The sequence below is a fragment of the Rhinolophus hipposideros genome (assembly GCF_964194185.1).
Source record: "Rhinolophus hipposideros genome assembly, chromosome: 12".
In the NCBI taxonomy this organism is placed as follows: Eukaryota; Metazoa; Chordata; class Mammalia; order Chiroptera; family Rhinolophidae; genus Rhinolophus; species Rhinolophus hipposideros.
In genome coordinates this window covers 72,162,524-72,188,482 of record NC_138058.1, presented here as the reverse complement: position 1 = coordinate 72,188,482, position 25,959 = coordinate 72,162,524, and the positions used below count along the sequence as shown (strand labels likewise).

Below are 25,959 nucleotides of genomic sequence, written 5' to 3'. Positions count from 1 at the left end.
TAAATTTACATTTTCTTCTATTCCTGTCTACTTCTAGATTTTAATATTAAAGCTCTCGTGATTTAATCATTATCTTCAACTGATCCCATTTTCTCCATGAAGCCCTAAGGCCAGCTCGTGTTAGACATGAACCCAAGCTCCTCTTTTCCCAAGTTCTTTGCTTCCGCTCTTAGTTGGAGGAAAGCTCTCCTTCTCCTGGGCTGGTTACACTGTTCAGAGAAAACTTGTTATTGGGCATAGAGGCTGATTCCATTTAAGGAACTTTATTTCATGAATCTGTCCCCGGAAAAGAAAACAACTAGTTAGCAGTCTTGAATGATTTGCTCCTTGCTTTTTGGCAAATTCCAGTTTATTCTTGTTTGAGGTGAACAATGAAAGCCACAGGTAATTCCCACGTTTTCAACCTAGCACAGCAATTTAATCTCCTCACTCATTTGCCAAAGCTGCTATCAAGTAGCTGTGTGCCCGGCCTCCTGTCCCTTCTCTTTTCTCCCTGCCTTCCCTGCTAGCAGATGGCCTCTTTTGAGTCACAAAATGACCAAGAGATCAGGCTGCAGGAGACTGAAAGAAAAGCATCAAAGCCCTAGGCAAGCCCTGAATGAAAAGTGCCCTGAAGGCTCTTAGGAGTGCTTTTTATACCTTTGAAATAGCTCAGTCATTTTCCAGAGAGGTGGGCTTGGGGCTAGAGGTGTGGTGCCTCACGTGCAATTGGTGCTCAGTAAGTTTCAGGTGTGGGGTATCTGCACTGCAGACTCATTGCTCTAAATGGGAGGCACTCAGATTGTAGCTGATGTGAATGGTACCCCCGGAGTTGGGCAGTGGGCAGTCTGCACAGCTGACCTGTGGCATCTTTCTAGGATCCCTATCTATGAGATCTCGTTATAAAGACCTTAGAATCCAGACAACAGCTGTTGCTGTTGCACTGTTGCTTTTGTGTTGTTCAGACAATGCATGAAAACCAGGGAGAAGCGATCAGACAAGTTAATGCAGAATTACACAAGTGGCTCATTATTGGTATCATGGACAGCCCTCAAAATTTTATCACTGTGACTCTGTAGCCATTAAAAACTCCAGTTAGTGACATAGATGTAAATATCAAACATACAAGGGAACATGAGTGTTGAGAGGGAGCAATTTGCCATCCCAAAATGCCTTTTGGGATACTGATTATATTTTAAACTGGTTATTTCTAAGGAACAAGAGATTCTGAAGGAAACTTTGACCCTTCCCCTTACCTGCCTAAAGGAATTCAGATAGAGAAAAACAGCTTAAAGGAAGGGAGCTTTCACCTTAGCATTATATAACATAAGCAAAGTGTGGCAGCAGTCTGTTACTCTGTCCCATTGTTTCTGAGTGGCCCAGCAAGAATTGGTTTACCACCTTTGCTCCTTCTCATCTCCCTGAAAATTGCCTGCTTTCCTTTTGAAATCCCAGACTGCTGCCTCCCTCTCCTTAGTCCAAAACAGCATGTAAACCTTAACTGCGTGATTTGTTCTGGGTCCCATATTCTTAGGAAACCACCATACATATATATGTAACAACTCTGGTCATTTTCTTCTGTTTATCTGTCACACTAATTTGATTATGAATCCAGCCAGAACTTAGAAGGGTAGAAGAAAAACTATTTTTCTTTCCCTACATCGTCTTCCAGTCCAGTAATGTTGTCAAGACTTTTTGGGGGTTGTTGTTTTTAGGTGTAGCACTTTTATCTCCAAAATAAATCTTTTACAGAAATTTAATGCATAGATCAAAGCAGACCTACTAGTTTGAAGTACTCCTGAACCATCTTCATACAATCCCTAACCTTCCCGGAGCTTACAGAAAGCGCTGCAGTGATTTTCTCAAAGTAGATCCTTTTTCCACACTTTTCCAGGCTGCACTCTTCTCCCTTTCCTCAAGTCAGACGTTGCTGTTAACGTATTGCACATATTTTATTCACTGATTGAATGTATTCACTTATTAAGCTGCTACATGCAACACACTGCGTTTTGGTATGTTTGGTGTTTCATGTGTTCATTATACTGTCTCTCCAGACTGCAGACTTTTTGAGAGGTGAGTCCAGCTCTTTTGTGGGTGCCAAACATAGGACTGGAAATATATCAGGTGAGCAACAAAGACCTGAATATTACTTCTCTACCTTTCTCATTAGAAATTTAAGCAAGACTTGCAGAGACAACTTCAGAATATCTCTCACCAGACTACACTTGTGGTTTGGCCTGCAATAGCATTCTAATACTTTTTCTACAGCCCTGCACCTTAAAAGCAAATGAAGTATGTCAACACAATGCAAATACTAAAAGCCTATATAATATTTCTTCTATTGTATCTTTAAAAGAAAAGCTAGTCTCCTTTGTATTTTTTTTTTGCCTTAAATCAATAATTTAGGAACTGAAGGGATTGGTGAATAAGAATAGAGGAAGGAACTCAAGTGCTTTGCTGTGTAAGAGGAATATAATTGGGCCCCTGGCTTGACTCACATGACCCACAGAGTCAGTAGCACACATGACATTCTACAAGTTTCTGGGCTTCCTGCCCATCGTTGAGATACATCCCTCCCTGGCTTATTTTTTCAAGCTTTAGGCCAATCTCCCATCAACACTGACCATCCATTCATACTGAACAGACGACTGACCTCACATCCACCAGCCAGATTCCCAGCCTCCTCACTTAAGCTAAGACCTTACAGATGTTTTATCCCTTTGGCATCTTGTCAAACCATGAAATCTGCTTGGTCAAGATGAGAATGAAACTTTATTCTTTAATACAAAACCATTAACATTGCAGTGACTGAGGGCCAGGCAGTTAACCAGAGCCTGTAGTGCTCTTTGGCATGTACAGCCCAGCGGACTTCCGTTGCTCAGCAGGGCCTCTCTTTCACTAGCTTTGGGTGGGCACAAATCTCAACAGGCTGCTACCTGACCCCAGAATCCTTTCACTGACTTATTCTCACTCGCCCGCTGAGACATCACCTGATCTTTACTTTGGCCTTATTTCTTCTTAATTTTTAAAACAGTGGTTCTCAAAACATCAAGTCCCCCGCATCCCCATCACCTGGGAACTTGTTACAAATGCACATTGTCTACCTCAAAAACTGCTTAGCAAACCCTCCAGGGGATTCTGAAGCTTGCTGCCATTTGATAAGTATGGCCTGGAGGCACCAACAATCACCAAACAGTTAACTCTTGAGAAATAGCATTTCTTCTTGGCACTTGTTCTCTGGGTCTTGATTTTTCTTCACTTCTTTCAAAAGAATGACCTTTCCCCATTCTATTCCACCAGAGAATGCTAATTAGAAGCAAAACCATTGCTTAATAGTGTTTTTTTTTTAACTTTGCATTCCCAAGTCACACTGTCATTTTCTTTTTGTGTCTGTCCTTGAAAATCTAGGGCAATAGGTCTGCCGAAAGTGTGGTTGATTTTCTCATCCACAAGACTGGTCTCCTTTGTATTTTATTTTTGCCTTAGATCAAAGTTTTACTTTATTAGAACTGTCCAATTCTGAAATTAGGCTGGACTGCTCCTCACTTCTTTCCCAAGTATTCCACATACATATATTCCACAACCCTTTACACTTGGAAGTACTTTCACACATTGGCTCAGAGGCAGGATAGGTGTCTATCTTTTAAGAAAACTAAAGCTGAGATTAGACCCATAATTTTAAGCGGTAAGTTTGCAAATGCTAGCACCCAGTACAGTCCTTGGCTCCTAACTGGCACTTAATATATTTAAAAGTGAGTGAATGAATGGAATGAATGAATGAACATGTAAGCTAAATCTTTGACTCCCAGGGTGCTACTCTTTTTATTAGGTCACACCATCTCTTATGTTCGCAGTTGTGGGAAACAGACAACTGTAGCTCAGAAGAGTTAATTATCTTGCCCTATTTATTTTCCTAGCTCCCAAGTAGTGGTGTGGCCACCAGTCTCAGAACACAATAGTCTTCCAAAGTCTTTCCAGTGGATCCTCCAAGGTTCTCACCAAGTTCCAGAATAGCTGAAAGAACACATTTCAAAGAGAATGGCTAAAACACAGGGCCTTGTGTAAAGACCCACAGGTCTAGAAGGGAGAGAGAGTGCTCAGTACCAATTCCAGATGAGTAAGACTGGGTAATGTCAGCAGAAAACGAGGAACAAGTATCTGGTCCCCTCTAGGGGCCCAAGTCATTCAGGTCAGATGGTGTGGAGTGGAGCTCACAAGATGAGTGACTGGGATTTTTGCAATCAATGCCAACTTCCAGTATATGCATCCACACATCCTCAGAAAAGAGGTTAACCTGAGCCTCATTAAGTGGGTTTAATTCCCCTATACCTCCATAACAGAAAGAAAACCAGGATGCACGCTAAATTAAATTTCAATTCCCGCTTAAACAAACCACTTTCAGTTTTCAATCATTTCATCTAGGAAACAGCCATAGGCTGTGACATAAAAATGATTTCTACCATTAATAATAACAGGGCACTTCTAAACAGCCCAGGTGGAGGTGGAAGCTATCTCCAGTAGCACTTGGGTGAGAACAAAGCAAATGCCCAAGTGGAATAGAGAACTCAGCCCGCTTACTTGCCACAGCCTAGCATTTCAAACAAATGAGTCTGTATCATTTCATTTGTCTGAATTAGCAAGGAAATTCCTAAATCTTTAGTTTAAATTATACTCAACAACCCTTTTGGTAGGCATTTGAGAACCCAATATTCCTGAAAGAGCTGTATTTCATCCCATTCTTATTCGGGGCTCAATCCAGTTTCAAACCCACTTAGTTAAGTCCTACCCCATAACAGCCCATAAGCCTCTGCTAGGTGACAAAACCCTGCCTCTGCCATGCTTGCAGGATTTAAGTACTTCCTTGGTAGCCTTATGCCAAGGCTGTGATTATGTTGCGGAAATAGTGTCTGAGGCCAAAAATAAATAAAAGAATTAATCTATACATAATCCTTCAAGCAATGTAGAATAAGAGTATCATTCTGAAAAAGGGGAGTCGCTCCTTTTTTCTAAAGGTCAAATAAGGGACTTATTTCTCAACACTTTAAGATAGAAAGTGTTGCCATTCTCACAATGCTGTAAGTGGAAGGGACCCAACAATATCACCATTAAAAACTGGTATTATTCACAACAGTAAAATACGAACTAGTCACAGTCCTGGGACATGGACTGCAAAGAAACCCTTAAGACCACCTAGAAGAAATAGCTTTGAAGTTCATTTGAAATCAATTTTACATCACAACCCACTGTCCACATACATTAAAAACTGATTTCACCAAGTATTACCCTTACTAATACGGACGTTGTCATGCGGGGCGGCCTGCGGGGTCTCTTGTCCCGCTCCCCACATAAGAACGCAGGACATGGAGAGGCCAAAAAGGAACACCCATGGAGCCACAGATAGGGGAGTCAAACCAATATATTCTCGCTGGCGGCTGGGCTGGAGGAACAGGAAGCAGGAGCCACACTGTTCGCAACCTGCTGTCCACTTCTCTGCAATCTGCAACCCGCACTCCTCCATGCTAACTGCAATCTGTGCTTGCCAGCCCACCCACCATCTTCTTGCTAGCCCCCATTCTCTTCTGTTAGCGTAGCCACGGCAGTTATATTAGTGGCCAATGGCTCACTGGTTACAGCTGACGGCCAACTAGCCACAGCTGATGGCCATCTGATCACAGTTGACGGCCATTTACTACCTGAGCCAGCACCTTTCTATGTGAGGCCGAGAGCCTGGAAACTGCTTTTTGGGGCTTTGTCCCCACAGACGTATTTTCCATTCTATTTCACCAAAAAAAGCTGGCTGTGACCCATTAAGTTTCCACTGTCCACTAACTGGTCATGACCTCAAGTTTAAAAAAGCACTACTGCTCTGTCACTGCTTTAGTCTCCCAAAAAGGGCGACACAGCAGTTGCATACCAACGTTAAACCCAGGTTTAAATCCTGGTACCACTCAGCCAGCCAGGAGTCTTACCTATGAGACCCAAGTCCTAGGACCTGTCACGAGCTTTCATGCCTCAGTTTCCTCATCCAGGAGACAAACCTACTTCAAAATTTTATGAAACTGAGTTGTATTTGTGAAGATGCTTCCGAACAGGACCTGTGAAGATGGGATAGACAGGCCTCCAATACGCTGGCCCACGTCAGTGGGAAGCTGGAACTAGAACCCTGGCTGAAGGCCTTGCCCCTATAATGAAGCACTGAGAATAGGATTAACATTGGTTATACAGGGACTTCAGTGTGAAGCACACAAAATTAAGCACACATTTGAACCATAAATGTGACTAATGCTGCTTGATAACGATCATCCTTACTTTCTGGAGATTATTAGAGAACTGTTTTTTTTTAAGTTACTTGAGAAATATAAATCAACCCCTTCGTTTTCTAAATGAATGGCAAGAATAATTTTCATTGAAAATTTTTTCCAATTCATCCTGAGAATTTGGACTTATTTGCATCTGCTTCTTTTGTCCAGTTTCAGGCTAAATATTTGTTGCTGAGACCTTGGGAAAAGTCCGAGGATCTCTGGATTTGTTTCCTTAACCATGAGTTAGGTCCAACATGTCCTAATATTCCTTGAGCTGCTTTTGAGGTTTTCCCCGGGACAAAACAGATTAAGGGGGAAGTCAAGATAAAAACAAAAAACAAATGCAAACCTCCAAATATGATAGAAAGAGAAACAATCCTGTTTATTTGCCATAGAAAGCAAGCAGAAACACCCACAGCAGCCAATAGTGGAACAGAAATGAACTTGGGATTACACCTGAGTTCAAAGTGTAGGTCTGTTTTTGACATCTAACTTTGGACAATTTCATTTTTTCCTGATTAAACATCCTATCAGTCCAGGGGAATTTATTTGGCAGTGCAGTCAAGAGGATTAAATATGAATGTGTATAGCACCCGACCAGGGACCCCAATTAATTCGACTGATACTGATTCCCTAGAACTGAAAAGGGCTAGACCAGGGGTGTCCAAACTGCAGCCCGCGGGCCAACAGAGGCCCACAATCCTTGTTAACTGGCCCGCAGCAAATTCCAAAAATATATTTAGTTTACTTAAATAAACCAGGTGAGGCAATATGTACTTCACCTCGAGTGAGTGGCCCGGCTGCTTGTGTATTTTACTGCATATGGCCCTTGGTGAAAACCGTTGAAAAAAGTTTGGACACCCCTGGGCTAGACCATTTATGGATATGCTCAAATCACTTTAAAAAAGTAATTTTAAAGTGAAGATGGGAGACGGGAAGTCTCCAGCTTTCGCGCCTGGGTATTTATTATTCCTTACTCCTTTTTTTTTGAGCACCTGCTCTGAAGGCAGAGCCACTTGTACGTGAAATGTCACTCAAGAATAAAAGGCAAGTCTGCCCCACATTGGATTTCATGACCTTCACAATTTCAGGTATACAGGTTCTCAAAGTGCCTGCTGCATGCATCAAGTTATGTAGCAGGTGCTTTAACTGGTACTTAACTGTAATGTCCTCAAAATTCAATAGTAATATACATGATATACATACATGGCAGTTCTCCTTTCACAAAGCTGACCAAATACAATTTGTACAAGGGAAGATGAGTTATATGGCAGAATAAAACATGCAGCGTAACTGCCTTCATCAGTTTAAAGTGAAAGTGTCCTAAACCAAAAGAAAATAAGCTTAAGTATTAGTTTTTATATGTATCAGTTGACACCTATAGTCAATAAAATAAGGCTCAGATTGTGACAAAAATAGTTCATGCTTACATAGGCCTCAAATATTTTTGAATGGCTCCACTCCTTAAGTATATCAGTCCATTTAAAAATGACTAGAATTCTGACCTTACTTTACCCTAGAATGTTTACATCTTTAAATGGCCCTCCTAGTGTTTTGCATGATTTTTATTTATTTTTTTATTTATTGGGGTATGATTTTTTTAAAGATTTTTTTTTTATTGAGGAAGGGGTACAGGACTTTATTGGGGAACAGTGTGTACCTCCAGGACTTTTTTCCAAGTCAAGTTGTCCTTTCAATCTTAGTTGTGGAGGGTGCTGTTCAGCTTCAAGTTGTTGTCCTTTCAGTCTTAGTTGAGGAGGGCGCAGCTCAGCTCCAGGTCCAGTTGCCATTGCTAGTTGCAGGGGGTGCAGCCCACCATCCCTTGCGGGACTCGAGGAATCGAACTGGCGTCCTTGTGGTTGAGAGCCCACTGGCCCATGTGGGAATCGAAGCGGCAACCTTCGGAGTTAGAAGCATGGAGCTCTAACCGCCTGAGCCACCGGGCTGGCCCATGGAGTATGATTTTTTTAAAAGTCTTTATTGATAAATATTTATGTCCTAGACATGAGTGCATTCTATCAATCCTGTCCAAAAAAAATGTAGTGTTCTTTCCCAATCTAAAATCAAATCATAATGAATGTACAGTATGTTGGTACAGAAATCCCTAATGCTTCTATTTAAATAGTGTTAGAATGTAATCCCCACCCCAATTATTTTATTAAAACATAAATGACATTTTAAGGGAAAAACTGCCAAATAAGTTCTACTACAAAATAGATGTAACATTTAACAATTCTGATCTCCAAAAGTAATTTAAAAAGTTAAAAGCTCAAACATGGCTTTGACCCCTCCTTCCACCCCCCAATTTTACTTACCTCCTTTTCCCCTGAGGAAAGTTGTCCTCTCTCCTACTGAGTTCTCAGCAGTGTTCCACATATATCCTCTACATCTAGTGCAAGGCGGCCGAGAACTCAGAGGGTCATGAGGAGATATGACAGGCTGGGCCCTTTTAAAGATGCTGATTTCTCCTAAGGTAAGGAGGTATTAAATTTGTGACTAAATGATGAGAATAATCTGCTCTTTAAGAAGCTACTTTGGTGTAACTCACAATGATCGGTTCAGTACTCAACCATTTTATTAAGACATGGTAATTTTTTTCTCCTAATTCACCATGTTCTTCCTCTGTTTACAGCAATTTTTATTTAAAAAGTAGTCTTACTGATTTAGATTTTTGAGGACCACAGTCCTAGTAATCTTATTTAAATGACTATTTCCCCAAATCCCATTCAATTCTCTTTTCATTTCCCCTCAGGAAAACAAATCAAGTACAGATGAAAACTTGTTTCAAAGTCACATTTTAGGAGATAAAAGATAATCTCACACAGCTTATTTTATCAGGTTATCTTTTGACTTTAAAATAAATTCTCAGGCTAATACTTAAGACAGGTTAGTGTAACAGGCATTGTGATGATAAAAAACTAAAATTATTTGGAACTCACTAACGGTACAACTGAATGTTAATAAAGGGAATTATTTGAAAACTAAACAAGTAAGGTATTCTTAATTTGTTTGAATATCCACTGAAGCATAATTCTAATGATTCTAACACCAGCCAAAGCATTCACAATCACATAATTAACTTTTCTAGTTTTAAAATGTCCATTTTATTCCATGTAACACTTAACTGGATATCATTTACATCTGAGGAAGAGATGGCCCACAAAACTGATCTATGGATAAAACACTAACTCTAAGAAATGTAGTCCAGTTTATACATTTCCAGGCATCCCTATACAAGGATATCACAATGCAGAAATAGGGTATCACTACTAACTTTACATAAAAGGGAAGTACCAATAAACTGCAGAAAGTAGCAAATTCACCTGTCCCTTAAAATATGAGTATGCAATTGTTACAAAGCCATAGTAAATGGTTTATAAAATGTCATTTTATTTTATGTCACTCTGCTGTCACATAGGGCATAACATTTTCACAAGGCTTTTTCTGGGACTACAGTCAATGATTAGCAACACACAATAGTGGTCCAACTTTCTAAGTAACAATCACTAGACAAACTGGACACCCTCTCACATGTGCACAACCTGCATGGAAAAGTACTAACGTTTGAGACTTGGACTTATATCCCCTTTCTAGTGTATTAAGAAATGACATGCACTGTAATTTGCCAAAAGCAATGCTTGTATTCTGGGAGCAACATGCTACTTCTATTACATAGTAAAGTGAATACCAGAACTACAAAGGCAGGAGGTGTAAGTGAATTTTTATTGGGAAGGGAAGTTGTCAACTGAAACAGCAGCAAATGAAGAGTGAATAAGGAAATTCCCTATTGTCACACACACACAAGACCTCCATCATATATGATACAGGAGGCGTTTCAATTTGTGACCCCCAGCCCAGAAATGTCAAATGCTTTTCCATTCAGTCTAATACTCCTGGATTCCTACCCGCCCCCCCCCAAATACATTAAGAACATGGAAAAATTGTTTACTGAAAGGAAACCCTCAAAGAAAAGTAAGGGAGGGAATGTAGAAATTAAGAAATTATGTAGGACACTCTTAAAATTGTAATTAACTACATTTTCATATCTTCACAGTAATACAAAACACAGTCACTTGCAGAACTGGTTCAGATTACATTTTTAGTCCTCTACATAAGTGTTTGGAAGTTACTTCTGTTTATATGAAATGAAGCTATTAATACTTTTCTACAGCAGTAACTGCACACCAGGAAGGCCAAGACAAACACAAATCAAGGAATGGAGTTTTCCCAAAGCTGCAGTGTGAAAAGACTATAAACGGTTGATTCCATACACATGAATGGGTTTCTTTGCTATAGGAAATCCAAATGGAATAAGGAATGGAGGTGTGTGAAAAGGTTTCTTGAGGGAAGAAGGAAGGCGCCCAGTGTGCAGTTAGTTTTCTGCCCCTTCTGCCGCATCACATTCTTCTCCTGCGCTGTCTGATGTCCATAACTAGGGAAAAATCATATTAAGTTACTATTTCTAGATTAGACAATTATCTCAAGTCCTGCTGTTATGTTAAAATGTAATTCTGAGCAATTATTCCAACAATAGATTACTAAGACTAGAAGTTGTATTTCTCAAACCCAAACACCATCAATCAACTCTTCCCAAGTGGATCCCTGTGGACTATTCACCATACATTTACAAAGTGCCTCACTCATGACACACTATCTGCATTTTCAAAGTGACAGGACACACATTTTTAAAGCTTACTCTTTATAAGTACCATAATTTTGGGAAAAAAACAAGGTAAAATCCTTAGAATCCTTTCTATTCCAAGCTGCCCAAAGCTCTTTGTGAAAGCACTACTAAAATATAATTTGAGATTAATAAGACAAAATAAATTTGGGGGGATGGGGGAAACCACGGTCGTCATAATTGTATTCAAATATGTGAAAAGCTATCATATGTTAACAGAAAAAGAAGTCAGCTAACTTTGTGTTGCTGCAAAGGGTAAAACAGGAGTGTATGATGTAAGTTATAGGGAAGCAACATGTGTGCATGGGGATACATAGTTCGTGAGTTAGGTAGGATGTTAAATAAATAAAACTGACTTTGACATGGAATAATGTGAAGAGGGAACAGTCAGTATTAGTAGACTATAATCAATAGCTCACAAAATGGATTTCTACTAGACCAACACCAAGACACTACTTGCAATTTCAGAAAAGCTGGCATCTTATATAATCTTTAAGATACTAATACACATACACACACATGAACACACTAGGGGTGCCAACAAAAATGTATACACATCACTTGTATTCATCTTTGTTATTGGTATATATTATTACAATTTTAATACAGTTTTTTCCTTTCTTAAAATATGTATATATTTTTTTGGTACTCTCTGCATGTATCTCCCTGAAGAACCATCTCCATACGTGAGAAAACAAAACAAAACCAGTTAAAATATAGATAGCACCATGGTATATCTGGGAAGAGGCATAATCGCTCAGTTTACTTTTCTTCTATAAAAGCTAAATCTATGCTGATTATTCTTCTATTGTTACCTCACAACTGCCGGGATTTCTAACGACCAGGAATGAAGTGTCTTCATAATTTTCCTGTTCAGCTAAGTTGAACAGATATGGTGCTAAAAAAAAAAAAAAAATCCTATCTAGCGAAAGATAAAGCACCCAATTGAGGGGCCAGGAGAACTACATTTATATTAAAAGGTGTGTTCCCTTCTTCCACATTTTATCTAAGATTTTGATGTATCAAATTTACTTGAATCTATAAAAGAAGCTAAGTAAAGCTCAACCTGTATTGTTTTCTCCATTACTTTTTCTTTCATCATCTACCTGTCCAACAAGTAGGGAGAAAAATGAAAGAAAAAAGAAACTCATAAAGAAAAACAAAACCAGGGTTTGGGCTTAGAAGCAGAGGTGGAGTAAACTGAGGTGCAGGTTTACTCCCTCTAATAAATGCCTACAGAACATCATGTACAGGTAAAACAGTAGTATAGTAAAGCACTTTACATGACCTTAGGAAAGTTTAGAGACCTACAGTTAGTTCCCTACCTTGCTACAGCAACTTTACCCAAACGATGAAATTACATAAATACTCCACCTTAACAAATTTATTAACATCGATCTTCATCCCACTGAAACAGTCAATGATGTTAATTGATTTTGAATTCCTGCAATCTTAGTACCTTCTCAGGAAGGTTTGATAAAACGCCTATTCAACTAAAACCCAGCCTACAAAAGAATAATTGTCCTATACAGAATACTAATTAATCCTTTTCCTTATGGATCTATAGTCTCATTTTCTAAGAGAAACAACAGCTGTTACATAACTGCCCCATGAGATAGGGAGCCCAAAATAAAATATAAGTATTTTTATTGCTGAAAAGGAAATAAAGGAACGAACAACTCACTGTTAGGTTGTCTCTAAGCAACTGCATGATGAGGGTGCTGTCTTTGTAAGAGTCTTCATTCAGTGTATCAAGTTCGGCAATGGCCTCATCAAAAGCCTGGTAAAATATTAATATCCACAGTAAACAACATTTGTATCAACACACTGGTTAGTCCACAAGTACAAAGCATTTTTACAAAATAGGTAAACATTCACTTTATGTTCTATTATCAATTAAAAAAACAAAACTTAGGGGCATCATTTCCTCAGATTCTCAGTTTAAAAACTTATTTTTAGTGAATTTTTTTTTTTTTTTTAAGATTTTATTGGGGAAGGGGACAGGACTTTATTGAGGAACAGTGTGTACTTCCAGGACTTTTTTCCACGTCAAGTCAATCTTAGTTGTGGGGGGCGCAGCTCAGCTCCAGGTCCAGTTGCTAGCTGCAGGGGGCACAGCCCACCATCCCTTGTGGGAGTTGAAACCGGCGACCTTATGGTTGAAAGGACGCCCTCCAACCAACTGAGCAGAGGTCCGCGGCAGCTCAGCTCAAGGTGCCTTGTTCAATTTTAGTTACAGGGGGCGTTCCCCTCCATCCCTTGCCGGAGTTGAGGAATCGAACTGGCAACCTTGTGGTTGAGAGCCCACTGGCCCATGTGGGAATCGAACCGGCAGCCTTCGGAGTTAGGAGCACGGAGCTCTAACCACCTGAGCCACCGGGCCGGCCCAAAAACTTATGAGTATGACTTGAAACTTATAAAGCTGTACGTACTCAATCAGTAAGCAAGCATTTCTTAGTTCTTTCACAGGACACACAGCTCAATAGCTATGCATAACATACTTCTTACCAATAAAAAGTAGTATTTATTTGCAAAATCCCCTCCACACTCTCCCTTTTTGAAACACTTTGAGAAATGCATCTATGCTAATGACCAAACCTGGTGGCCTAACTTTCCAATCCTTTGCCTTTCTTTCATACTTCTTTGATTACTCTGACCATTATGCTCTTTAGACAGACATTATTGCTTACAACCACAGTTGGGAGAGAGCAAGGTGCTGAGAGGGGTAGTGGTAGGTGGTCATGACGGTAAGAAAAAGGAAATATCCAAAGAAATAGTAGAAATCATCCCTGTGGATAGCCAAGTGAAATATCTAGAAATTAACACCTCAAATAACGTTTGCTAAAGAGGGTATTCTAGACACACCTCTTACCGTTTTAGCCAGTGTGCAGGCAAGCTCTGGGTTATTAAGGATCTCATAGTAGAATACAGAAAAGTTAAGAGCCAGCCCCAGGCGAATTGGGTGTGTGGGTTGCATCTCTTTCTTGCTTATATCAAAAGCCTCCTGGTAAGCTCCTTGGGAATTATCTATTGTTTCTGTGAAGGCAAAAATGAAAAAAACAGGATATTGAAATATCCATCCAGTATGCAGCATATGAACACCTTTAACATATGATGCTACTAGCTCTTGGTAGAACCAGATTTTTCTCTGTAGCCTTCTTTTAAAACCACAGTAGCAAACCAAAAACATTGATTGGATATTTAAAAACTAGTCTATAATGTTGCTGGCTTATAATCAGTTTAATTAAAAAAAAAAAAAAAACCCTGAGATAGTGTCAGATTTTCCATCTCTGGGGCTAAAACAATTTTCTTCTTTCATGTCTATTACTTGGAAATGCAGCAATTAAAAATAATTTGACTGGTATTTGCCAATATCTGGATAAAGCTGGAGGAAACCTGGCCACAATACCCCTTCTCAAAATAATGAAAGTATTTTATAAAGATCACCACCACTCAATTCTATTTTTGTGACTTATTTGTAGAAACAATACCAATTTTTGGTATCAAGATGTCTTATGTGAAAGATAATATAAAAGTCCCAGCATACAGTACAAAATCTGCTCTGACCAGAGTTTGATTACTGGCCTAATAAAAATGTCACCTTCCTAAAAAAACAGTTCAGCAAGTATTACCAACACAAATCTGATTATATCCACATTTTGAAAAAGGTAGGTGTTCTGAATGAGGCCACTGGCCCATTACAGCTTTGGAAATGCTGACCTAACAGAAATTAAATTATCCCTTTGTGACCCAGATGTGTACATTTTCCTTCCTCTGAAATGACACATTTATTGATCTAACCTGGCTGGTATAGCCCTACATGCTAAGGAGCTCTGGCTGTCTAGACACTATTCTACAAATCTCAGACCATTAGAGTATTCTATGCACGGGACTAGAAAATGCCAATGAGCCAGAAAGATTGAAATCAGATTAAGGGGATATGTCCGAATCTCCCAAAGACATCCCCTTGACTTGCTGATGTCTAAATGTTCAGTTCTGTGCAAGTATTGGTCACATTCAGTTTTGCTTATTTTTATGGCAACAGAAATTATACATCAATAACACAGTAAGTGTGGTATATAGATTTTGTTCAGCAGGGTGTAACAGTTTTCTCTCTGTGTCTACAATTACACTGATGGTAAAAGTGTCTCACTTTCTCTGTGGGGGGAGGAGACTATAGTAACTATTTGTACGGGTATGCAGAACCGAATAATACTTACTGGAAAAAAATAAAGAATTAAGTAATACTTCTACCTAGAGTTTGCTTGATAAATTTGGTAGCAGGCACATACACAAAATCTCTATTTTAAAAGGATCTCTATTATAACCAGCTACCAATTCTCCAGGAGATGGAATTCACTAATAATAAATTTACTTTGATTTTTTTTTAGCAATCAAGCTAGGCAATTCAGCTAGTCTTTGTTCCATATCTATGTTTTTTTATGACAAACTATATACCAGTAATAACATTCTCATTTCACCTGTCTTAGTAGCCTATGTTATGATCCTTCAAATAAGTAGTTAAAATTAACATGTCAAACAAAAATAGTACAATATCCTGTTACAGGCACATAAGGTAAATTCATGACTATTATTTTCATTTTTAAGAACATAAGGTAACATTATTATTTTTCCTGATATAGAGTCCAAAATGTCTTTTAAAGTTACAAAGGGCCTAGAGACCACATAGAAACTACTGTCACAGTGTCCATTTTATCCTCCCTTTTTTTTTTACATTTCACCTTTACCATAAACTAAATATACTTACGTTTTCGATCATCACCACATGCAACTTCAGCAAGGTACCGGAAGTAGTCTCCCTTCATTTTCAGATAGAAGACCTTACTCTCTGGATTAGTTGCGTTGGCTATTAAATATTTATCCAACAATTCCTGAAAGAAATAAGATAAACCATTAGGCACTAATAAGAGGCTATTCCAGTCAAGAACTCGCAATGACATACAGTTGAATCATTAACTATCACAGTAACTCTATACCTCACCACCCTGGACCTGAAGCATGGGTTGAAAGCAGGGGGTTAGGTGGTTGCCACTAGCTGAATGCTTTGGCTCACAGCAAGTCAGTTTCTAATGGTAAAACTGGATTATACCAAACGCTAATTAGAAAGAGCTTGCCTGTTCACTCATCCATTCATTCAGCAAGCATTTCCTGATACTTGCTAGGTGCCAGGCAGTGTATCTGATATGAGATAAGGTCCTTGCTCTCTCAAAGAGCTCACAGTCTAATAAGAAAAGAGGTTAAGTACACCATTAACTATATACCAGGCGTTAAGAGATATGTGAACAAGGGGCTATGGAAGCACTGAGAGGAGTATCTGACTCAGCTGGAGACGGCCACTGGTTAACAGGCTTCCCTGGGAATGGGACATTTGACTTGTCAAGAAAGTATAGTACGAATGCAGCTATTAGAAAGTAAGGATGTGCAACCGTTTTAGGGAGAGGAAACAAAACGTTTACAACAAGTATGAAGAGTACCGTCTCAGAACCAGTCAGTCACCATGCCCAGAGCAGAGCTACGCAGTGTCCTTTACAGACCAGCGCCCACCCAAAACAAGGTTAAGTACAGGCATCCAGAGGAAGTGGTCTAGAAACTCACATAGCAATTTTTTTAAAAGATTTTATTGGGGAACAGTGTGTACTTCCAGGACTTTTTTCCAAGTCAAGTTGTTGTCCTTTCAATCTTAGTCGTGGAGGGTGCCGTTCAGCTTCAAGTTGTTGTCCTTTCAGTCTTAGTTGTGGAGGGCGCAGCTCAGCTCCAGGTCCAGTGGCCGTTGTTAGTTGCAGGGGGCGCAGCCCACCATCCCTTGAGGGACTCAAGGAATTGACCTGGCAACCTTGTGGTTGAGAGGATGCACTCCAACCAACTGAGCCATCGGGAGCTCAGCAGCAGCTCAGCTCAAGGTGCCATGTTCAATCTTAGTTGCAGAGGGCGCTGCCCACCATCCCTTGCGGGAGTCAAGGAATCAAACTGGCAACCTTGTGGTTGAGAGCCCACTGGCCCATGTGGGAATTGAACCAGTAGCCTTTGGAGTTAGGAGCATGGAGCTCTAACCGCCTGAGCCACCGGGCCGGCCCCTTACATTGCAATTTTGACAGTCATGTCTGCTGAATTATTTTTTTTAATTGGGTTAATATTTAAGTATGTCTTTTAGCCCCCACTACCTACAAAGAAATGTGCACTTGATCCAATTAGCTGGTGCTTCTCAAACTGAGGTATTTGCACAAGGTGTGCCTGGAAGTACAGAGTCACAAAAGACAAATATAGACATCTTATGGGACTATCAATTTTACTTGATGCTAAGTAATTTAAAAACCTTTTTGAATTTTAAAAATATTACAAAGTAGAATAAAATTCTCATAGAAAATCTAAGATACTAGTAAAAACAATAAACATATAAAGGCATAGAATAGTGTCACATGTTAAATGCTCAGTGACTGCTAGTGACGATTAACCAGCCAGGTGTTCCCACTCTTCTGCTGAGGTGGCAAAGTGAAACTAGTGAAAAAATTTAAGCAAGGAACAGACATGACCATGTCTGAATTTTGGAAAATGCCACAGATATTACCAGTAATGTTATATAAAAATGCCAACAATGATACAAACTCGGGAAGTTTGGAGAATAATCCAGTAAGACTGTTCTAAATTCAAATAAATCTATTCCTGAAGAAGTAAAAAAATGGTTGTTTACAGATAGTTTAGAAAATGCAGTTCCAACTCAAGAACTTGTTTATGTGAATTAAAATGGCCTAAACAAAATGCAATGATTATACCCATAAGTTATTTTAAAGGAAATAAACAGAAAAACACTTTTTATGTTTTAAATCCTTAAATTTAACCTTTCGAAAAATGTTTAGGTTACAAAAGTGTATTTTAAAAGGGCCCAGAGCTCAGGGAAGTTAAAGTTAGTATTACAGTAACATTACAAAATGAAGCCCCAGAACTTTATACATTATTTAAACTAGCAAGTATCAAAATTGTGGCTAAGCCTGTGAAGTTGCTGGACCACAAATGCAGTAGTAGATACCATTATGGGCTACACCCAAAAGCTAAAGGCAACTGTGAAAGCAAATGCTACTTCTACACCACCATACTTCATCATTGAAGGATCAGACTGTAATAATTGCTTCTGCTTAACACCATCAATACAACTTCTGTAGTGATTTATTAAAATGAACTGGAAAAAGTCTTTCCCAGAATCTTAGAAAATCATACTACTTTTTTCCTTTAATGCCATTTTTACATATATATATATATATATAGTGAGACTGCCACAGAAAGTTCACCTGTGGGGACAGTCCGGTGGCTCAGGTGGTCGGAGCGCCGTGCTCCCAACATTGAGGTCACCAGTTCGATTCCCACATGGGCCAGTGAGCTGCACCCTCTACAGCTAAGATTGTGAACAACGGCGCTCCCTGGAGCTGGGCTGCCGTGAGCTGCCGTGGGCTGCTGTGTGCAGCCGTGGGCTACCATGTACCACCATGAGCGGCCAGCAGCCCATAAGAGCTGCCAAGAGCTGCCGAGAACTGCGGACGACCAGCGACCAACTGCCTCAGCCTGGGGTAGCACAGGCTCATAATACCAGCGTGGCCAGGGAGTTGGGTCCTACACACCTAGACTGAGAAAGAACGGCTTGAACCGGAGACAGGGTTCAGGGGTGTTCACTTGTTTTTAAATCTCCAACTGACTCACATTAATCACTATCTTAAAAAACAAAACAAAACTGTGGATTCTGAGTAGGATCAAATAATGCAAACACACTACTTATACTGTGGGAACCACCACCTCTACCAGTACCCATACGAAGGAACTGTAATGTAAAATAAAGAGCCTCACTTTTCTTGTTCTCCCAAAGTGAACCGGTCAGTTAAGATGAGATCCCACAGAGGATCTCCAAATAGTGCCACCTCTGTTGAAGACATTTTTTATAGTCACAAAAAAAGCTACTTCGTACCTTTGAGGCCTACTACTTTGTGATTAAATATGGTAGAAATGAGGTGGCAGAGGCGGAGAAAGTCTGACAGAATGAGGTCTTGAGGTGAGGAGAAAAATGTCACGAATCCCTTCTAGGCTCACCAGGACTGTCTTCCTCACAGGCACAGTGGCCTCCCAAGGATTCGGGGTGCTGCTCAGAAGCTGCTACATTAGTAATTACACAGCACTCATAAGCGAAATGTAAACTTTCCTACCTAAAATTATGAACTTTGATTACTAGTTTGCATACAGCCACTACGTATACTTTACAGTGGCTGGCTTTTATAAAATGACTTGTGCATTACTTCCATCCTGGAGTTTCAGCCAGGTAGCATGGTTCTTTTGTCAGATGCCACTAGCTGTCTGTGAAGGAAACAACAGGTACAGAATAACTGCGCCTTTCCACAGGCTACCAGTAGTAAAGATTTAAATTTTAGCCCAATTAAAAGACAATGGATTCTGCTTCATGTCTTACTGAAATGGTCATGGCTGTATCAGGTATTATCAATGTCAGTTATTAATTATTAATACTAAAGAGAATGGAGGCGATGAATACTTAAGGTATGTAACCTAGGTGTACAATTTTTTGTAAAAAAAAATAAAATTATAAAAGCACTCAATACACATCAGAGAAAAAAACAAAATGACAAGTGGCTCCCTGAATAAGAAAATCTTTCCATATAAGGTTATTGGTAAAAGTCAGAAGAGAGGAAGGGAATCAGTTTTAACATTTATATAGTTAAAAGTACCCTCACTAATTTCTCCTATATGTTATTCTTGTCAATTAAACAAGAGATCCCTTTTGCAACTTTTTAACCGGCATAGGCAAATTTTACTATCCCGGGAGGTTTGGAGAGCTAAGATTGGGGCTCCATCCAGCACTGACAGTTACCCAACTGAGGGGTGGAATCAAGTAATGTGTTCCTTTTTGAGAACCCGAGAAATTTGTGAAGAAGTCAGTATACTCCCTACCCAAAATTACAAGATGGACTAATAACTGCGGACATCCTAAACCAAAGAAACTCAAACATGAGCAAAGTCAGAAGAAAGAATGTAAGTTATTATACAGGTCACTTTAGGAGAAGACTAAAGGTGATGCCACATATTACTAGGAGCAGTTCTTTCTTTGAATTTCTTTTTCTTTTCCTTTTTTTGTTTTTTAACAAAAAGTCACCTATGTGTCAAATGAATAGATACTAATTTAGACAACTAATTGTAGATATTAACTGCATTAATGCCAAAAAAAATCAAAGTAACTTTAATAACAATATTGACCTTTTAGAGCTTTCACTTTTTTAAACCTTTGCTCCCCTTCTCTGCTATTCAATTATCATTCAAGATAACCCCTTTTATAAGTAATAATTTATAACTGAACTACCCTAAACGGAAATTAGTAGGTAACAACACATTTATACACAATTTACAAATATACATCAATGGCCTAATTAAGATATGAATAAAAGTAATTTGTAATAAAACAGTATGTATTTCACTATGTAAATGCTCAATAGCTAAACATTATAGTCAGATGTTTGCCCCTAAGAATCACCATGAATGTCAAGAACCTTCGAATACAGACTTGTACGGTCTGTCCAACTCTCATGAATAGCCTGACCAGCTGGGTTACAAACAAAACAAAGTACAACATTCCCTTGATTTTTACATGGTGGAGTTGCATTCCTGGTTAATTTTGTATGCATTAAAACCATGAAAAAAAACACTTTGTGTTTAAATATAAAACAACATTAGGTTTGGCCTCAGGTAAACGCATACAAGTTTTCTGCCTAAATAGCAGCTGCACTGTCTACGCATTAAGAGATGTACAGCGCCATCAACCTCTGTCCACTCAATGTCACCTGTTCGGAAACACTGGGTGGGTCAATGGTATCTACAAAAGTCCTTTGGGAGCGCAGCAATGGAGGAAATTACTTTGTTAAGGAATCAGAAGAGTTATTTCTAAAGAAGGTATCAAGTGAGCTGTGTCTTAAAGGGTAAAATAGGATTTTACAAATAAGCAAAAAGCACGGGGAAGAAGGCATCCCAGTATAGAGGGCCTGTGGCATAGGAAAAGGCACAACTCCACAAAGAGGTACCAAGTCACAGAACATGGTCATCTTTCTAAAAGAAAAGGGAAACTCCCCAAATCATCAAAGGTACATTTTTAAAAGCCGCCAAATTTCCTAATATCCATCATTAACTACACTGACAAAATTCTGTCTATGGCATGTCAAGCGCTTAGCACAGGGCCTAGCACACGACCTTAAAATGGTCTAGCACTTTCAATGAATTACTTGTTTTTCTAACTCTCCACTTTTTATCAAAGCAGTAACGTGTAATAATTACCACTCTAAAATTTCTAAAGAAAAATCTCTCCATTCTGTTCTCTGTCTTGCTCCTTCAGCGAAGTTTTTTTTCCTCCTCCCTTTTTGAAAAATCATTAACTCAGACTGGTATCTTCAATTTAAACTCAATACCACAGGATTCTTCCTCCCTTATTTATATTTTCTCTTCACATACAGCAAGACTGTGGTGTGCATTAAAATTATAGGCCACACGTGCACAGCACATAAAATTCAAAAGTGAGAAATAGTTTCCCTCCCTTTCCTGGGTTTTTATTAATACCCAGTTCCCCTCCCTCAAGGCAACCTTCATCACTAGTTTCTCGTGTATTCCTCTGATTATACATTTACAATCCATGTATGTATGTTCCCCCTTCCTCATGTTAGCGTAACACACATTGCTCCATCCCGTGCTTTTCCCATATAATAATCCCTGAGGTCATTCCATACCCATATGTTATAACTGCCTCATCCTATATGTAACACGGCATAGTATTCCACTTATGGGCATACTGTAATTATTTAGTCTCCTTTGATGAATATTTCAGTTGCTTCAAACCTTCTGGCATTTCGAACAATTTATCCTATGGATCAAATGTACACTTGATCCATAGGATAAATTGTTAAACTGTCCTCACTGGAGGCAACTTCCATTTATACTCCCACTAATAATGTATGAATGTTCCTATTTCTCAACATCCTTCTGAATGGAGAGTATTATAAATTTTTTTGTCTTTTGCAATCTAGTAAGTGACAAATATCTTACTATAGTTTTATTTGCAATTTTCTAATTTTATAAATTGCATATTATAAATGAAGTTAAACATTTGTATGTCCTTTTCTATTACTTGTTTTTATCCTTTGCCATTGCCTGAGTTTTTTCCTTACTGATTTGCAGGAACTCTTTACATTTTAATGATATTAGTTCATTTTCCAGATGTCTATCATATGAACTTCATATATTTAAAGATTCTGTATAGCAATAAAACTACATTAATATTTTTCTATTATATTAAATCAGATATAGTATTACCAACATTTCTGACAAATATGAGAAGCATAAGTTAATGTGACTATTCAATTTTAGAACAAATACAATATATGAACAGGAGGCTTGTAGTTAAAATACAAGTCTGAATGTGTACGCATATTTGGTGCACTGTCTACCTTACCACATGAAATGGCAATTATCTTTTAAATGTTACCTAAATAGCAGTATATCAGCTTAAAATACACACACACACCTTACTCACCTTCAGTATGGAGTACTTTTAAGAAATTTGTGACTCATCACCTTAAAAAAGATGGGTAGAACTGTGACTTTCTGGTTCTGGCAACACAGTGAGACAGAGCAGACTTTCCCTTCTTCTAAAAATAATCAAATTGCTAAATAGAAATAGGTAAAATAAAAGGAAAAAATATAACAGCACCAAAGGAAGAAAGGAAGATATTCAGGTGCTAGAAGGGAAGGTGAAACAAAGAGCAAAAAGTGAGTTACACCACAATGACAGTGGCGTGAAGGGGTAGGGACCCTAAAAAGACTGTCCACTGTCACTTGAAGTAGCAAGAAAGCTATTTCCTGAGCTTCTTTAAGGGGGCTGGTTGGGAGGAAGGAGTAATCTCCCATGAAAAACTGAAACCCAAACCCATGTTCTATGTAGGTGCTATTCAAATTTTTATTTCATACATGATGTGTGAAACCACAAGATGAAAGTGTATGTAAAGATTGGCAAAGTTTAGTGTTCCATGAAGAAACAAATCATCAAAACCACTGTGTAAAAACCCTTCCTTCCACAATCCAAAGCACACACAAGTTCCATAGAAAAAAGGCAGATCTGTATTATTAAAAATAACAAAACTACTCAAGGGACAGATCTGTCGTAATGAGGGATTAGCAAATCAACAGATGGTTAGTATCCAAGAACTAAAAAAATGACAGCAGTTTGTAATAAAACATAAAGTATGTGGAAACTGACTAAAGAATCTTTTAAAGTACTTAAGGATTAAACAGATGGTGCCCAGGACTGGCTTCAGCATAATGGCGGGGGTACCTGGGGGGGGTACAAACAGGACAATTCATAATTGCCGAAGCCGGGCAATGGGTACATATGGTACATTCTCTCTATTTTTGTATAAGTTTGAAATTTTGTATAAGTTTGAAATTTGGTTATTTCTTCATTAAAAAAAATAATAAAGGAAGCAGAAGCCAGGGGAAAGGAGGACACAATGAATTAAGAAAAGGCAGCGTGGAGGTATGGGGAGAAGACAAAGGGCTTTTATAATTAAAAAAGAGAGAGAAAATTAGTACAATGGAAGACATATTTAAAGAAACTACTCAGAACACAGAACAATGACCTAGATGAAAAAAATGTGGATAAGTCAAAGGATGCAAATAGAAAGAAATGTCTAAGATATGCATAGGAATTCCAGAGCAAAGAACAGAAAGAATGAGGAAGAGATATCATTCAGAGATAATGGCTGAGACTCTCCCAGTAACAGTATAAAGATGATAACCTTCAGAGTGGAAAAGCACACTAAATCCCAAGCAAGATAAAATAAAAATAAATTCATACCTAGGCCATCATGGTAAAACTGCAGAATGCCAAAGACAAGAAAATTCTTAAAAGCAACCAGAGAAATGACACATTACCTATAAAGGAAGAAACAACATGACAGGTGGGTGATTTTTCATCAGAAAACAATCAACTACCTTCAAAGTACTGAGAAAAACAACCGTCAGCTCTAATTCCGTAACCAATTAAAAGTACCACATGAAAGCAGGCGCAAAATAAAGACATTTCCAGACAAAGACAGAAGTTCCCATTCAGACCTTTACTGAAAGAACCCTTTTGGTGGGAAGAAGTAATGGAATAAAAGAGAAGTCAATTAGAATAACTACAGCAACTAAAATATGGAGTAACTGAAAAATTCCTGGCGATAACCTGTGAAGCGTTTCCACTCTCCCAAAAATAACAATACAGAATCATTACAAGAGGCCGAATGGCAATACATGTGTGCTGCCTCGTGTTTGCAGAGGACAGTATAATATCACAGTATAATATCACTTCAAGTTATTTCGTATTAGTTATGTGCAAAGGATTGAGGTGGCTTTTAAAGGACACATTTTCCAACCCTCTTTTAGAGGATTGGCTAAAATTGTAAGGTTATGCTTTTTCTTTAATCAAACAAGTATCTGCCTTTAAGACTACACCTTCTGAAATGTGACAACTATGATATGATAATCTGCTTCCAGGAGAAAGTGTTTCATTAGAATAATCAAGGATCTCAAATATTTCAATAGCCCACTATACATTTTAAGATTACTGACAAGACGGGTTCATTTGAGATTTTACTGGCTAATGACTCACAAACCTTAAACCTGGTTGAGCAATTTACTTTTACAGCTCTGTACCTCAGTTTGCTCATCTGTAAAACAGTTAAGGACAATCCCTAATTCACGGAGTTGTTGTGAAGACTGGGTTAATACAAATTGCTCAGAACACTGCTTGGTACATAAACCTCAATTACCACAGAAATCTTAAGCATCAGACAGAGGGATCCTGGATGGGCTATTGGGGCTTCAAACTTGACTAATTTAAAAAACATTACATGTCCCTTCCTAACACATCTATTGTTTATTTTCCTCCGCCATGTAATTTTTGTCTCAGAAAAGCACTCAGTTGCCCTAGGTAGAAACCTGGGTGTCACCCTAATGCTTCTTTGGCCTCACTCCTCTGGTCTCCCACATTTAATCACCCAAGCCCCTGGATGTAATTTTCTCCAAGTCAAGACTTTGGAAAACTTTTCAGACAAATAAGCATGGTATACTTTGGGAACATACATCTCCATCCTCTTAACTATAAACCACTGAAGGAAACACTTTTTCTAGATTTCATGTATATATACAGATATAAATATAGATATCTATTGTATAGCAAATTAACAATGCAAGACAACTATAATCTGACAGTATGTAAAATAAATATACTTTAAAAACAAGGATGAGTCAATCAGAAAGAAAAGCGAGAGAGGAGGCATGGGAACAGAAAAGAGACCCTGATGGGAAAGGATCCGATCTATAACCTAGGAGTGTGTGAGTCATGAACAATCCACTGTCAAATCCATGCCCTACTGTGGAGATGATGGCCATTAAACATTTGAGCAGCCCTGCAATTTCTCTTGTAATGATGTCACATTTACTAAGCTACTTCCTGATTATGACCCGATTCCTTTTGTGAGTCTACCTCTACTGTTGGTGAGAATATATTGGTCATGCCAACACAACTATTTCAATCTTTGTACTAATTTATCCCTCACTGTTCTTGGTTTTATACACATGAGCTTAATTACTGTGGATCTATCTCTGAAAGATGGCTCCGTGCTGGGGTGTTTTAGAGTCTGCAAGGCTAAAGGCCATACTATAAATTGCAGCAAACTCACGGAAGTAATGCAACCCCTTGTACCACCCCATTCCATACTCCCGACTTCTCTGGAACATTACAGGAAGGGAATATCCTTATACATTTTGAAATATGACTATCTACTAGACCTCAATATGCCTTGAAGAGAAATACATTTATTCCCAAACCTGTTTCTATACTTACATTCCTCACTTCTACTAATTATTCCACCATCCTCCTACGTCCTAGCAACCCAGGCTCATCAG

The 25,959-nt window shown here is 38.7% G+C and overlaps 1 protein-coding gene across 7 annotated transcripts in view; it reads right to left on the bottom strand.

Annotated features, from left to right (window-relative positions):
- The window catches only part of YWHAQ (tyrosine 3-monooxygenase/tryptophan 5-monooxygenase activation protein theta), a 42,691-nt gene that overhangs the window by 2,377 nt on the left and 14,355 nt on the right, over positions 1 to 25,959 (bottom strand). For 2 of the 7 annotated variants that reach the window (XR_013994675.1, XM_081069550.1), the window contains exons 3-5: positions 15,731 to 15,854; positions 13,835 to 13,998; positions 12,647 to 12,742 (exon numbers count right to left, since the gene is read on the bottom strand). Coding sequence is in view for 5 of the 7 variants with exons in the window: in XM_081069550.1 (XP_080925676.1) it covers positions 12,647 to 12,742; positions 13,835 to 13,998; positions 15,731 to 15,854 (384 nt within the window). In the remaining 2 variants the exon portion in view is untranslated. Of the gene's footprint in view, positions 1 to 9,361; positions 10,738 to 11,782; positions 11,861 to 12,646; positions 12,743 to 13,834; positions 13,999 to 15,730; positions 15,855 to 25,959 lie in introns of those variants that run through there. The other 5 variants (XM_081069551.1, XM_081069552.1, XM_081069554.1 and 2 more) reach the window with 5 other exon arrangements.